At 35.9% G+C, this 12,212-nt stretch overlaps 1 protein-coding gene across 1 annotated transcript; it reads right to left on the bottom strand.

Moving 5' to 3' along the window:
* Positions 1-5,739: 5,739 nt before the first annotated feature.
* LOC108949139 (uncharacterized protein At5g03900, chloroplastic-like) lies at positions 5,740-7,483 on the bottom strand. Its single transcript, XM_018778862.3, has 2 exons — positions 7,032-7,483; positions 5,740-5,887 (listed from the first exon to the last, which is right to left on the bottom strand). Exons 1-2 carry the CDS (start codon positions 7,371-7,373, stop codon positions 5,798-5,800), a joined length of 432 nt encoding a protein of 143 aa, XP_018634378.1. The 5' UTR covers positions 7,374-7,483; the 3' UTR covers positions 5,740-5,797.
* Between the last annotated feature and the right edge of the window lie 4,729 nt (positions 7,484-12,212).

The following is a 12,212-nucleotide window of genomic DNA, read 5'->3' as shown; positions in this document are numbered from 1 at the left end:
AGAGGTAAAGGAAACTTCCCTGAATTTTATTCTTTTCCGAGAACTTATGAACTCCACCTCTAATTCTGAATTCATTCCTCGTTTTCGCTCCATGGGATTTTTTGTGGAGATCATTAAGCCCAACTCTTCTGAGGATACCTGCAAGACCCGCTCTTTTCTTTCTTTCTTGTCCTCATTTTGAGCAGTGAATTGCTCATTCATGATGATCCTTAACTTGTTTCTGCATTCTTTCACATGATCAATCCATACATATTCCTATAAATCCCCAAAAATAAAATCCACATGATCAAGGTTAGAATAAGAAAACACAGAAAAAAGGTCAAGTGAATATTCCTCTGGTATGTCCAAGACCATTTGTTTCTCATTCTCTTCTCCTAAAGGTTGAAAATGTGGAAAGGTGGATGGGGGTTTGAACTCTTCTTCCGTTGCTTCATATTCAACCAAAGCCTTGTTTTCGATCATCTTAGTTGAATCAGAGTCTTCATGTACCGTGGAAATCTCCCTCTGTAGACGCTCATACTCTTGAGTAGGCTCATTCTCGCAGGGTATCTCCTCCATATATTCACCATCACAACGCAAAGAGCTTTCTGAGAGTGTACTTATTATTTGACTTACTTGCATTGTTAGGTTGTTAATGGCTTCATCATCTTATGTAAATATCTCTTCCACCTTATTTATGAACTTATACACAAGCTCTTCTAAACTACCATTCTCCCTTTGAGGTGGTTGTCCCACTTCGCTTCCATTCCAGTTATAATAAGGGTATTCATCCCAACCAAAGTCAAGATTGTACCCATATGAATCCTCATAGCTATACTGACTAGAAACAGAGTGAGACTGTTCAAAATAAGAATAATAGGAAGAATACATACCTGCTTGACAGTCAACCCATAGATGATTTCCACCGCATTTACAACACATAGCAGACCGCTGATAATATTCAGCTGCTAACGTTTCAACCGTTTTCTTAGGCTGGTTGTACTCCATCTTTACAACATTTAGAGTTCAATATCAAGAATATTTTCTTCAAGAGTTCTTCAACAAAAGAAATCTTGAAGAGAAGTTAACTAAACAAAACTAAAACTAAGAGGGAAAAAAATGAAAAGCTAATTCCTGATTTAGCACACTATTTCAAACACACAGGGATATTTCAAACACACACTTAAATATGCTCGCTAGTCTAATATAGTATAATATAATATCGTATCCACATGGATTGAAGTTAAACAGAATTTTCGTAACTTATAGCTTGATTGCTATCCAAGATGATTAACAATTGAGAATTATGTGATTAAAAACTACAAATAACTAATAATCTACGGTTATTGACTAATGAAAAACAAACAAACGTAAGCAAGGAAGATATCAATTAGGAGAAAGTAGGGATTGATTGGATAGGTGCAAGATAAATGTTTGGGATTTAACTCTAGTTAATTCACTTTTAATGTTCAACTGAGTCTCTCAAATTCACTCAATTATTAGTTTACACGTTTAGTAGAAACTCCTCTCTCGATTAAGACTCAACCTCACAATATGAACTAATTTAAGATCAGTGAAGATATGCAAGAATTCGTAGTGGATTGGTCGTTAGGAGAACCTTTTTCGATTATCCTCCTAACTAGGTCTAAACAATAATTTAGCTTGCCTCTTTCGATTACTAAGAAGAATCAATGAATTCAACCAACAAGATAATGCAAAAATATCACAAGTTATACCTCTCTCAATTACATAAACATGTGAATATAGATGCAACAATTAAAACACCCAAAATGATTTAATGCATAAAAAATAGAGTTAATATCCATAAACAATTATCAATACACCAAATCACCCAATCCCTAAAGAAAACTACTCCATATATGTCGAGTAATTCATCACAAATAAAGTTAAGTTAAAGAAAAACATAAAACGATCCAAACTCCTGTCTTGAGTGAGGATTGAATGATGAAATCCTTGTGCTCTTGCTTCTCCCACTTCTCCTTAGCCTCCTTAGGTCTTAGATGTGTCAAAAGTCCAGAAAATAATATTTTTTCATGTATATATACCTAGTAGGGTCGGGCCCAAACGAACACACCTTCTCCTACGCGAAATATGACTCTTTCCGGTATAAGACGTGCATGGCCGTGCACCTAGGAGTGTACTCGTGCATATGGCCGCGCACTTTGGCCAGAACACTGCCTAACTTGCACGCCCAGTGTGCGCTCGTGCACCTGGGTCAAATTTGCCAATTTCTGACATAAATTTACACTGTTGCATCGCACAGTGCATCACACTAGTATATTTTTTCAGCAGTTGATTCTTCCTTGAATTTTAACGTTCAGCAGTGATCCTTGACCCCCGAACATGATCCCGACTTATTCCTTTAGGCTTTTACTCAAGACTTCAAAGCTCCAAATAACTCGAATTAGCTCCACAATATCTACTTCGGAATCACTCCTACAAGGCATAAAACATACAATTAGTGCAAAACACTAGCGATTGAAAGCTCAACTCAATTAAAGTGCAATAAGTAACTAAAACACACAATTATAATCTACGATCAACACCCCACACTTAAACTATTTATCATCCTCGAGCAATCAAACTACACTTTATAATGACACGACCTCATTACACAACTCTTATAACTCATCATACCAAGAATATTTAAAATAGATTAAGCACAATAGTGTAACATCTTAGCCTCAAGATTTGACTTAAAAACACCATGCATTATTTATAACCCACTCACTTACTCTAACCTAGAGTTCAATGACATTACCTTTCCTTCATGAATCAAGTGCCCTCACACATCATAGAAATTAAGAACAATCAGGAATATAAGTTACAAGTGCATCATCGGAGAATCCCATTATTCCAAAACATTAGCACACATACTACCTCAACACCAAAAATATAAGTTGTATACATTTGTATTTGACAGCACAAAGTTATTTCTTTTTCCTATCAAAACATCTTCTATTCCTTTCCAGCCATATATTTGACGAGCATAAAACACACACTTAAATATGCTCGCTAGTCGAATATAGTATAATATAATATCGTATTCACGTGGGTTAGAGTTAAACAATATTTTTGTAGCTTATAACTTGATTGCTATCCAAGATGATTAACAATTGAGAATTATGTGATTAAAAATTATAATTAACTAAGAATCTACGGTTATTGACTAATGACAAACGAACAAACATAAACAAGGAAGATATCAATGGGAGAAAGTAGGATTGATTGGATAGGTGCAAGATAAACGTCTGGGATTTAACTCTAGTGAATTCACTTCTAATGTTCAAGTGAGTCTCTTGAATTCACTCAATTATTAGTTTAAACGTTTAGTAGAAGATCCTCTCTCGATTAAGTCTCAACCTCACAATATGAACCAATTTAAGCTCGATGAAGATATGCAAGAATTCGTAGTGGATTGGTCTTTAGAAGAACCTCTTTCGATTATCCTCCTAACTAGGTCTAAACAATAATTCAACTCGCCTCTTTCGTTTACTAAGAAGAATCAATGAATTCAACCAACAAGATAATGCAAAAACATCATAAGTTATGCCTTTATCGATTACATGAACATATGAATATAGATGTAATAATTAAAACACCCAAAACGATTTAATGTATAAAAACTAGAGTTAATATCCATAAATAATTATCAATACACCAAATCCATCAATCCCTAAAGAGAACTACTCCATATATGTGGAGTAATTCATCACAAATAAAGTTAAGTTAAAGGAAAACATAAAACGATCCAAACTCTTATCTTGAGTGAGGATTGAATGATGAAATCCTTGTGCTCTTGCTTCTCTCACTTCTCCTTAGCCTCCTTAGGTAGTTGATTCTTCCTTTAATTTTGACATCCAGCAGTGATCCTCGACCCTCGAACACAATCCCGGCTTCTTTCTTTGGGCCTTTACTCATACTTCAAAGCTCCAAATAACTTGAATTAGTTCCATATTATCTACATAACTCGGAATCACTCCTACAAGATATAAAACACACAATTAGTGCAAAACACTAGCGATTGAAAGCTCAACTTCATTAAAGTGCAGTAAATTAGAGTGCGATAAGCAACTAAAACACACAATTATAGCCTACCATCAATATTCCACATAATGCATAGTGGAAGGGTTAAAACTAGGCAAAATACATAGTTTACCCATTGACCTTGCAGCGAAATCTCTTGTACACACCTCTCGGTCACGGAAAACCTTTTACACGCTCAACCTTTCAGAAGTGTGTCTAAGACACACCTATTTTGTGCTTGACTAATTTTTTAAATAACGTGAAAGTCACGCCCTAATAGAGTCGTGACACGTGTCATTGATCTTAAAAAGGAATTTATTTTTAAGAAATTACAATTAAAACTCATCTTCTTCATCTTTCCAATTTCTATCTTAAGCACCATTGTTGCTGCCACCATAGTTGTTTGTGAAAAAGTTTCCAATAACACCAAAATTCAACCATACTATTTAAACAACTAGCCGAAAATAATAGAGCAACAAATTGAGTTCAACAACCCAATAGTCAACAAGACCCAATTGAATTTACACGTTTTTTTTAATATCCCAACAATGGTGGATTCTAGTTTTTTTTTTAACCAAACCTTCGATATTACTGTTAAAGCTTTTAAATCTCTTACAAATAAATGATTTTTACAATATTTAGACAATAAACCAACAAAAATCGCCCAATTTTAGATCTAAAAGTTTATGCTCTTTCAAAAATTCTATTTGGGGAAGAAGTTGGGGTTTGGGGGGGGGGGGTCTGAGGAAGATGACGAGAGGGAGGGGGAGGGGGAGGGGTTCCTGTGTGGAAGGGAGACAAAAAATGGAATTTTTTACGGGTTTCACGCGCTTTTTTGTGTGTGTAAATACACAAGTGCTATCTGGTCAAAAGTAGTGTGCCTTAGACACACTTTTAAAAAGTTAAGTGTGTAAAAGATTTTTTTTGAAGGAGAGATATGTAATAGGGATTTCGCTACAAGGTTGATGTGTAAACTATGTATTCAACCTTAAAACTAGTTAAAGGAAGAATGCTAAACTTGATAGTCAAGCCCATCTGAACACCAACTTCTGTTGGTGCCGGGGAAAAGTGTACACACCAAGTTCCTTATAAAAAAAAGTGTTCACACTAAGTCTGGACACTGATAGAATTTCCATGCTTATCAGAAATGAAATAAAGAATAGAATATCATAACCTGCCAATACAATTCTAAGAAATTGCAAATCTTTAGTACAAAAGTCGACAAAACTTACATGCTTGCAAGAAATTACCATACGCAAAGCTATTAATTCGGTACCAATGCCTCCCTAGCCCCTAGTAGTTCGAGATAATTCAACACCTAATAAGGAGTTGATTAACAAAACGTGCTGATCAATCTACTTTTAAGGACATTTGGCAAGGTACCACCTCTATCTTTTAAGACATGATAATCCTTAACATTTTAAATATTTTAATTATAAGAAATTGTAATGCTCTTTTTATGAAATCTCTGAATATGTAATCAATATTTAAATTCAAACTGAAAATTATATGCTTTTTAACCTTCGTGCTCTGAATCCTATCATTCTTTTTGGGATGCAGGGAATTATAATATATCATTGTATTAAAATACAAATGATTTTATTAGACTGTAGATGAATTTATTCCAAAGCCCAAAAAGAGGCTACAAGCCAGGCCTTTAAATCAACTTAAGAAAATAGACCATGTAACAAAAGTTAACATAGAAGCAACTTCTTCTTCAACAAGTAAAAAGGTCAAATTAAAAATTACCAGAACAGACAATATAACACATTCAGCAACCGACAATATTGAGGGATTTAGCAGCAAGATTTGATCGACAATTCTCGGGAAACACATATAGGACATCACCTTCATCAGACACCTATCAAAACCATATTAGCCGAAAAATCAAATATACAATAATTACATGGTCTAGTTCAACAGTTGAGGTGAAGCATAGGATTTGTCAAAAGAAAAAATAAATGTTTAATTATGAATAGTATTCCACAAATATTAAGAGGACTCAATTGCAGAAATGAAGAGTCTTGAAGAAACTTATCAGAAAACACAGCACACAATTCTTTTATTTATTTTTAAAGTTTATAATAAGAAACTCAATACACAGTTCTGAAAACACAACTTCTAATTTCTGTCACACATCCAGCTATTGGAAGATTGTTAGTTACTTTCCTCTATAACACGTCTCAACATCTCATCATCGGTCAATCAACCCTCTTCTTCCCTTTAATCAAGCCTATCCATCAATATGCTTCTGCAATTTATAATGCAGCTGAACTAGTGACTCTGCTCCTAACTCATTCCTTCACATGTTTGGGAGACATTGCAAGGCATGTGATACTTTCTTTTTTAGTTTGTCTCAAAAGAGAAGACGTATTTATACATTTAAAAATAATTTAACTTTATATTTCTCAATTATAGTCACACGAATTTTTATGACTCGTTTTATACTATAAGTTTCATCAATTTTTATTTCTTAAGTTTTATGTTAGTCAAACACCATCACATAAAATGAGACGGAAGGGGTAAATATTAAAATATCAATCTTTGCGAGTTGGTTGGAAATAAATTCATTAATGGATCAAATCAAGCACAACCCAAGTTAACCTATCTAAAAGTTGGATTGTCTATATAACCCAAATTAACTCATAGGCAACTTTGTCAAAAAGAAAAAAAAAAGGCAAGGTAGCATAAAAAATATCAGAAGTTTACTAACATTAGCATTTCCAAATACTACTACTTAGTACTAATATATTTTTGAAAACAAACATACAAATCATTCTTTAAATTACAAATTTCTTCCTAAACAAACATACAATTCATTCTGGTAGGGGTGACATGCATCAGGTGAAATAGTCCACAGACAAGCTAGCCCAAAATTCACAGTCATAAAAAAATCTTTAACCATACTAAATTGCACATATATTACAAAGTCAAATTGACGTTACAATATGCAAAATTAGTAACATTAGCATCTCAAAACATAAAAAAAGGATCAGAAATTTTACCTTCAAGAAGCCATTAGAATCAGTAGCCAAAGCTTGCAAAGCTATATGTGCTTCACTCAACTGAAGACCAGCCTTACCGGCAACATCCCCTACTCTCACCCTCCCTCCCAATGATTCAATTGCATCCATAGCTCGCTTCCATACATCCCACCGCAGTTGATCACTCTCCACTAAACTTCTACTGTAACTAACTATCCGTTTTTTCCTCGAAGACCCATGAGTTTTTTTATTATATCTTAAAGACCCATAAGTTTTAGTGATAAATTTGAATGATTCAGAATTCAAAGATTGAATCTTTAATTGTTTCACAGTGAAGAAGCTTGTGGAATAAATGGATGTCATTTTAATAGAAGTTTGCTTTTGTGATCAATATTTTTCCTTTGAGAAATGGAATTTTGTGAGTTTCTTTGTTTTTTTTTGTGCCCATTTGTTGAAATTAGAATTTGCTTGGTGAAAATCTATGTAACGACGCAGCCGGTCAGTTTGAGAATTAGCATCCCATTCGGCGGATTTAGGTCTCGAGCAGCTTCGTATTATGTGTTATGGCTTGCGTGTGTGGCCGAGCTCGGTTTTCAGAGGATTCAGGGTCAATTTGGAAGAAAGATTCTTACTTTTAAAGATTAAGTGGTAAGAGTTGACCGAAATTTGACTTTTATGTAGACGACTCCGAAATGGCATTTTATTGATTCCAATAGTTTCGTATGGTGATTTTGGACTTAGGCGTGCGTCCGGATTTAGATTTGGAGGTCCGTAGGGTAATCTGAATCATTTCGGCAAAAATTGGAAAACTGAATTTTTGAAAGGTTGAGTGATTTGACCGAGAGTTGACTTTGGTGATATTGAGTCCGGAATGCGATTTCGAGAGTTGGATTAGCTCCGTTCTGTCATTTGAAACTTGTACGCAAAATTTGGCATCATTCCGAGTTGATTTGATATGTTTCAGCGCAAGTTGTAGAAGTTAGAAGATTTGGAAATTTATAAGTTCGATTCGTGGTGCGATTTGCAGTTTCGACGTTGTTTGATGTGATTTGAGGCCTCGAGCAGGTCTGTGTTATGGAACTTGTTGGCATGTCTCGACGGGGTCCCGGGTGCGTTTCGGATGGGCCATGGGCCATTTTCTTATGTTTTGGAATGCTGAAGTTCTGGTGTCTGATGTCCTTCTATGTGATCACAAAGGCGCAGACGCGATCGCATAGGCTATTTGGTGAGTGAACCATTTTCCTTCTTCGCGTTCGAAGTATAAGGTTCACGATCATGTATATTCTCCTTCATCGTATTCGCGTTCGAGTAGCTCAACTTTAGCAGCTGGTGTATTTTTTCTTCATGATCGCACATTTTGGTTTGCGATCGCATAGTACATTCTTGGGGCATCAGTTGTTCCCTTCTTCGCGATCGCATGCATTTGTTCGCGATCGCGTAGAATAAAATTCTAGGCAGTGGTCATTTCCTTCTTCGCGATCGCAATTGCATTTCTACGATCGCGATGTGTAAATTGCTGGGCAGCAGAATATATTTCCGAAAGGGTGGGTTTTGTCAATTTTTCATCTTTTGAGCTAGAGACCTCGGATTTGAGCGATTTTTGAGGGGTTCTTCACGTGGTTGATTGGGGTAAGTGATCTTTACCCGATTTTGATTTTATTTCATGGTTTTATCTTTGTTTTCATCATTAAATTAGAGAATTAAGTTGGAAATTTGGAAAAAATTGTAAGATCTTTTAAAAGTGTAAAATGATGATTTGAACGACGAATTAATATCGGGAGTTGATAATTTTGGTCTGGTTGAACTCGTATCGGAATGAGTATTCGGATTTTATAAATTTTATCGGGTTCCGAGGTGCGGGATCGGGGGTTGTCTTTTGGGTTGACTTTTTAGTTCTTGTTAAAGATTGAAGCTTTATTATCCGGAATTGTTTCCTATGATTTTTATTTATGATTTGATGTTATTTTGGCTAGATTTGAGCCGTCCGGAGGTTGTTTTACTCGAGAAGGTCATTTTAGAGTAACGGTCTAGATTCCTTGATGTAAGTATCCTGCCTAACTTTGTGTGGGAAAACTACCCCTTAAGATTTGAGTCATTTGTGCCAATTGTGTCATGTGAAGGCCGTGTACGCGAGGTGACGAGTACGTGCTCGGGCTTAGCCTTAATGGAATTCTTATTTGGGGTCATTGATTCATGCTATCTCTCTTGTTGTCGAATTACACTTTTGTGGAATCATTGTTACATATTACCTCTCCCTTGTTGAACTATTCTTGTTGAGACTATTATTTCGCTATTGTGTCTTTCTTTTTGAGTTCGTTATTCCGTTTCTTTTGTGTTATGAAGTTCTTGTGTTGATTTCTTACCGTATTCTCGTGTTATTAATGTTGTTGCTGTTGTATTCAGTGTTGTTGAGCCGAGGGCTATGCGTGGTTGTGATATTAAAATTATTTTGAGGAAATGTTGTGGCATATGGGCACATCTTATGAAAGTCATTTTGTTGAGTTGTTACGTTTTGGCACACATGTTATTATTGAAAGGATTGTTATTGTGTTTGCACGAGGCTTCTTCAGTGTGGTTTTTATTGTGTTTGTACGAAGTTTCTGCCGTGTTGTTGTTATAATTGATACGCATGCGGTGGTATAAGGTCTGGATGTTGAAACGCATGCAATGAGATAAGATGGGCTTGAAACGCATGGCTAGTAGGGGAACTACTAGAAGCCATACGGTGTGATAAGGTGGGCTAAAATGCGTGATGCTATTTCGGAAAAAATAATTTTCAAAACTAAATATAAAGGCTCCCGCGGTGATATAAGGAAAGTTATTTTATGATTTGAGATTACGAGGTGGTACCTCGGTAGGGCTCTTGTTGTTATTTCCCCATTCTTTTGTACTTGTCTTTGATTTCTGTCTTCTTATCATACTATTAATTGTCTTCCTCCGTGTTGCACTATTTGCTTAGTTCTATGTAGCTAATCTTGTTGTGCTAGTCGCTGTTTCAACTTCACTGCTACCTTTATTACACTGTACATTTCGTGGTGATCATTTTTTATGTGCCATTCATTGTTTCTGCTCTTATGTCTTGACTTGAATTGTGGTAGAACACTTGCACAAGTATACACGTATTTAAATCACCCATATCGGTTTTAGAAGATGAATCCTGGCGTCATTGACCATCATACATACTCTTGTCTACTTGCCTTATGTGTGAGGATTGTCTATTGGCACGTGAGTCGTCGCGGTTATGAGTTATAATGTGGGCATAAGATGCGAAGTGATTAGGGTTCATTAATTGGGACCCGTGAGCTGTGATTATGAGGTTCAGTACCTTGTGGAAATGCTTGAACAGATCTGGTGTGAAAGCGGTTGTTCTTATTGAGCTGTTGCTGGGTTTCCTTTATTTGGTTTCAGCAGACTTAGACTGTGATCAGCTTACTTTACAACATTATTACCTGGCTGCTTCCTATTAAATATTGATGTTACTAGTGTATCATTGCAAGTATTGTTTTGTATTCCTTATCCTGCTTAGCCTTATATTAACATTGTTTCTCTGTTAGTTCAGCTTCACGCTTGTTCAAGTTGTTTAGTCCGATAGGTGGCTTGGCTGTCTCTTGTCACTACTTCACCGAGGTTAGTCTTGATACTTACTGGGTATTGCTGTGGTGTACTCATACTATGCTTCTGTACATTTTTTTGTGCAGGTCCTGGTACTATGATTATTGTGGATTATTAGCTGGCTGGTCGAGCATTGCTGTAGAGACTCAAGGTAAACCTATCATCGCGTTCGCAGGCCTCGAAGTCACCTTTTGATATCTTACTTGTATTGTTTAATTCTATTCCGAACTGTTGTATTTAGGGATTTTCTAGCAAACTCAGTAGAGCTTATGACTTGTACTACCGATTTTGGGGATGTTATTTCATGTTGTAAATGTTGAGTTCATTTAAAAATGTCCGATTTTTGCTTAATAGTTCTTTTGGTAGATTTCTGCCAATTTATTTAGTGAGTGCTAGGCTTACCTAGTCGTAGAGACTAGGTGCCGTCACGACATCCTACGGAGAGTAACTGGGGTCGTGACAATGTCAAAGCTATTGCTCGTCCGACCACTTTACGGGGAAAGCGAGTGGATGTTGTATTTTATGCCAACTAACGCAAATCAAACTATGTACTCAAGTTTTACGTTCGTTTCTAGAGAGGAATTGTCAAGAACACCTCCTCCAAACTTAAGTTGGTCAAGTCACCTTCTATATTCTTTCTCAATCTTTTTTTGGGTTGGAAAATAATTAAATGAGTGGCTTAAGGTGGATGAGGCCTTTTTAACATTTCCAAAAGTTGTGAGTCACCTATAAAATTTGAAGAACAATATTTTTGTCTTATTTTTCCGTCCAAATTCTCTCTCACCTCTCTACTCTATCTTCTCTCTCTCACACAACCCTCTCAACCACGATAGTTTTCGGTGAGAAGGGATAAGAATCAAGCTTCGATTTTGAGTGGAATCATCTCTATAGACCCAACAAGCACTGTATTGTTGCTCAGAACACGTCAATTTTGGTAAATCCTAATTATTTTTCCGTTTATTACATTTGTGATTTCGGGTTGTAGAGTGATTCTTTCATGTGCATGTTCAAGATCGATTGGGTTGTGTATAACCATATCTTATATGGCGTGGGTGGTTATATTGGCTTCTTGGACTACCTCTGTACTCTGTATTTTAGAATTTCATCGTAACTGGCTACCTAATTTTTATCGATAAACTTGTGGTCGATTGTCTTATGGTCATAGATGTTTGCTGGAATTGGGGCTTGTTTTCTTATTCTGATCATAAGTTTCAAATTATTAAATGTGACATTGCATATTTGCATGTAGACAACATGAGGAAGAAATCAATTGCTAAGAAGCATATCCCTTTAACAACGAAGGCAATTGCACAACCTTCAAAGCTTCCAAACGTGAAAGAAAATGCAAAAAACACAAGAAACATTGACAACTAAAGCAAATGCTGGGCTTTCAAAAACTACTACCAGAAACCAAAAAGTAGATACTTCTAAAGCTTTCCCTAGTAAAGGAAATGCTGAGATTTCTAAGCGTGATAGGAGAAAAAAGAACAAAGAGCCATCAAAGTCTACTGGTAAAAACAGAACAAGATCAAGGTCTAGATTAGTTGATGAGGACATATTTGTTAGTAAAAAATCTGTTTTAAGGAGCTT

The sequence above is a fragment of the Nicotiana tomentosiformis genome, chromosome 5 (genome assembly GCF_000390325.3).
Source record: "Nicotiana tomentosiformis chromosome 5, ASM39032v3, whole genome shotgun sequence".
NCBI classification, from domain to species: domain Eukaryota; kingdom Viridiplantae; phylum Streptophyta; class Magnoliopsida; order Solanales; family Solanaceae; genus Nicotiana; species Nicotiana tomentosiformis.
The sequence above is the reverse complement of the archived record's forward strand: the minus strand, read 5'-3'. Positions and strand labels throughout refer to the sequence as shown.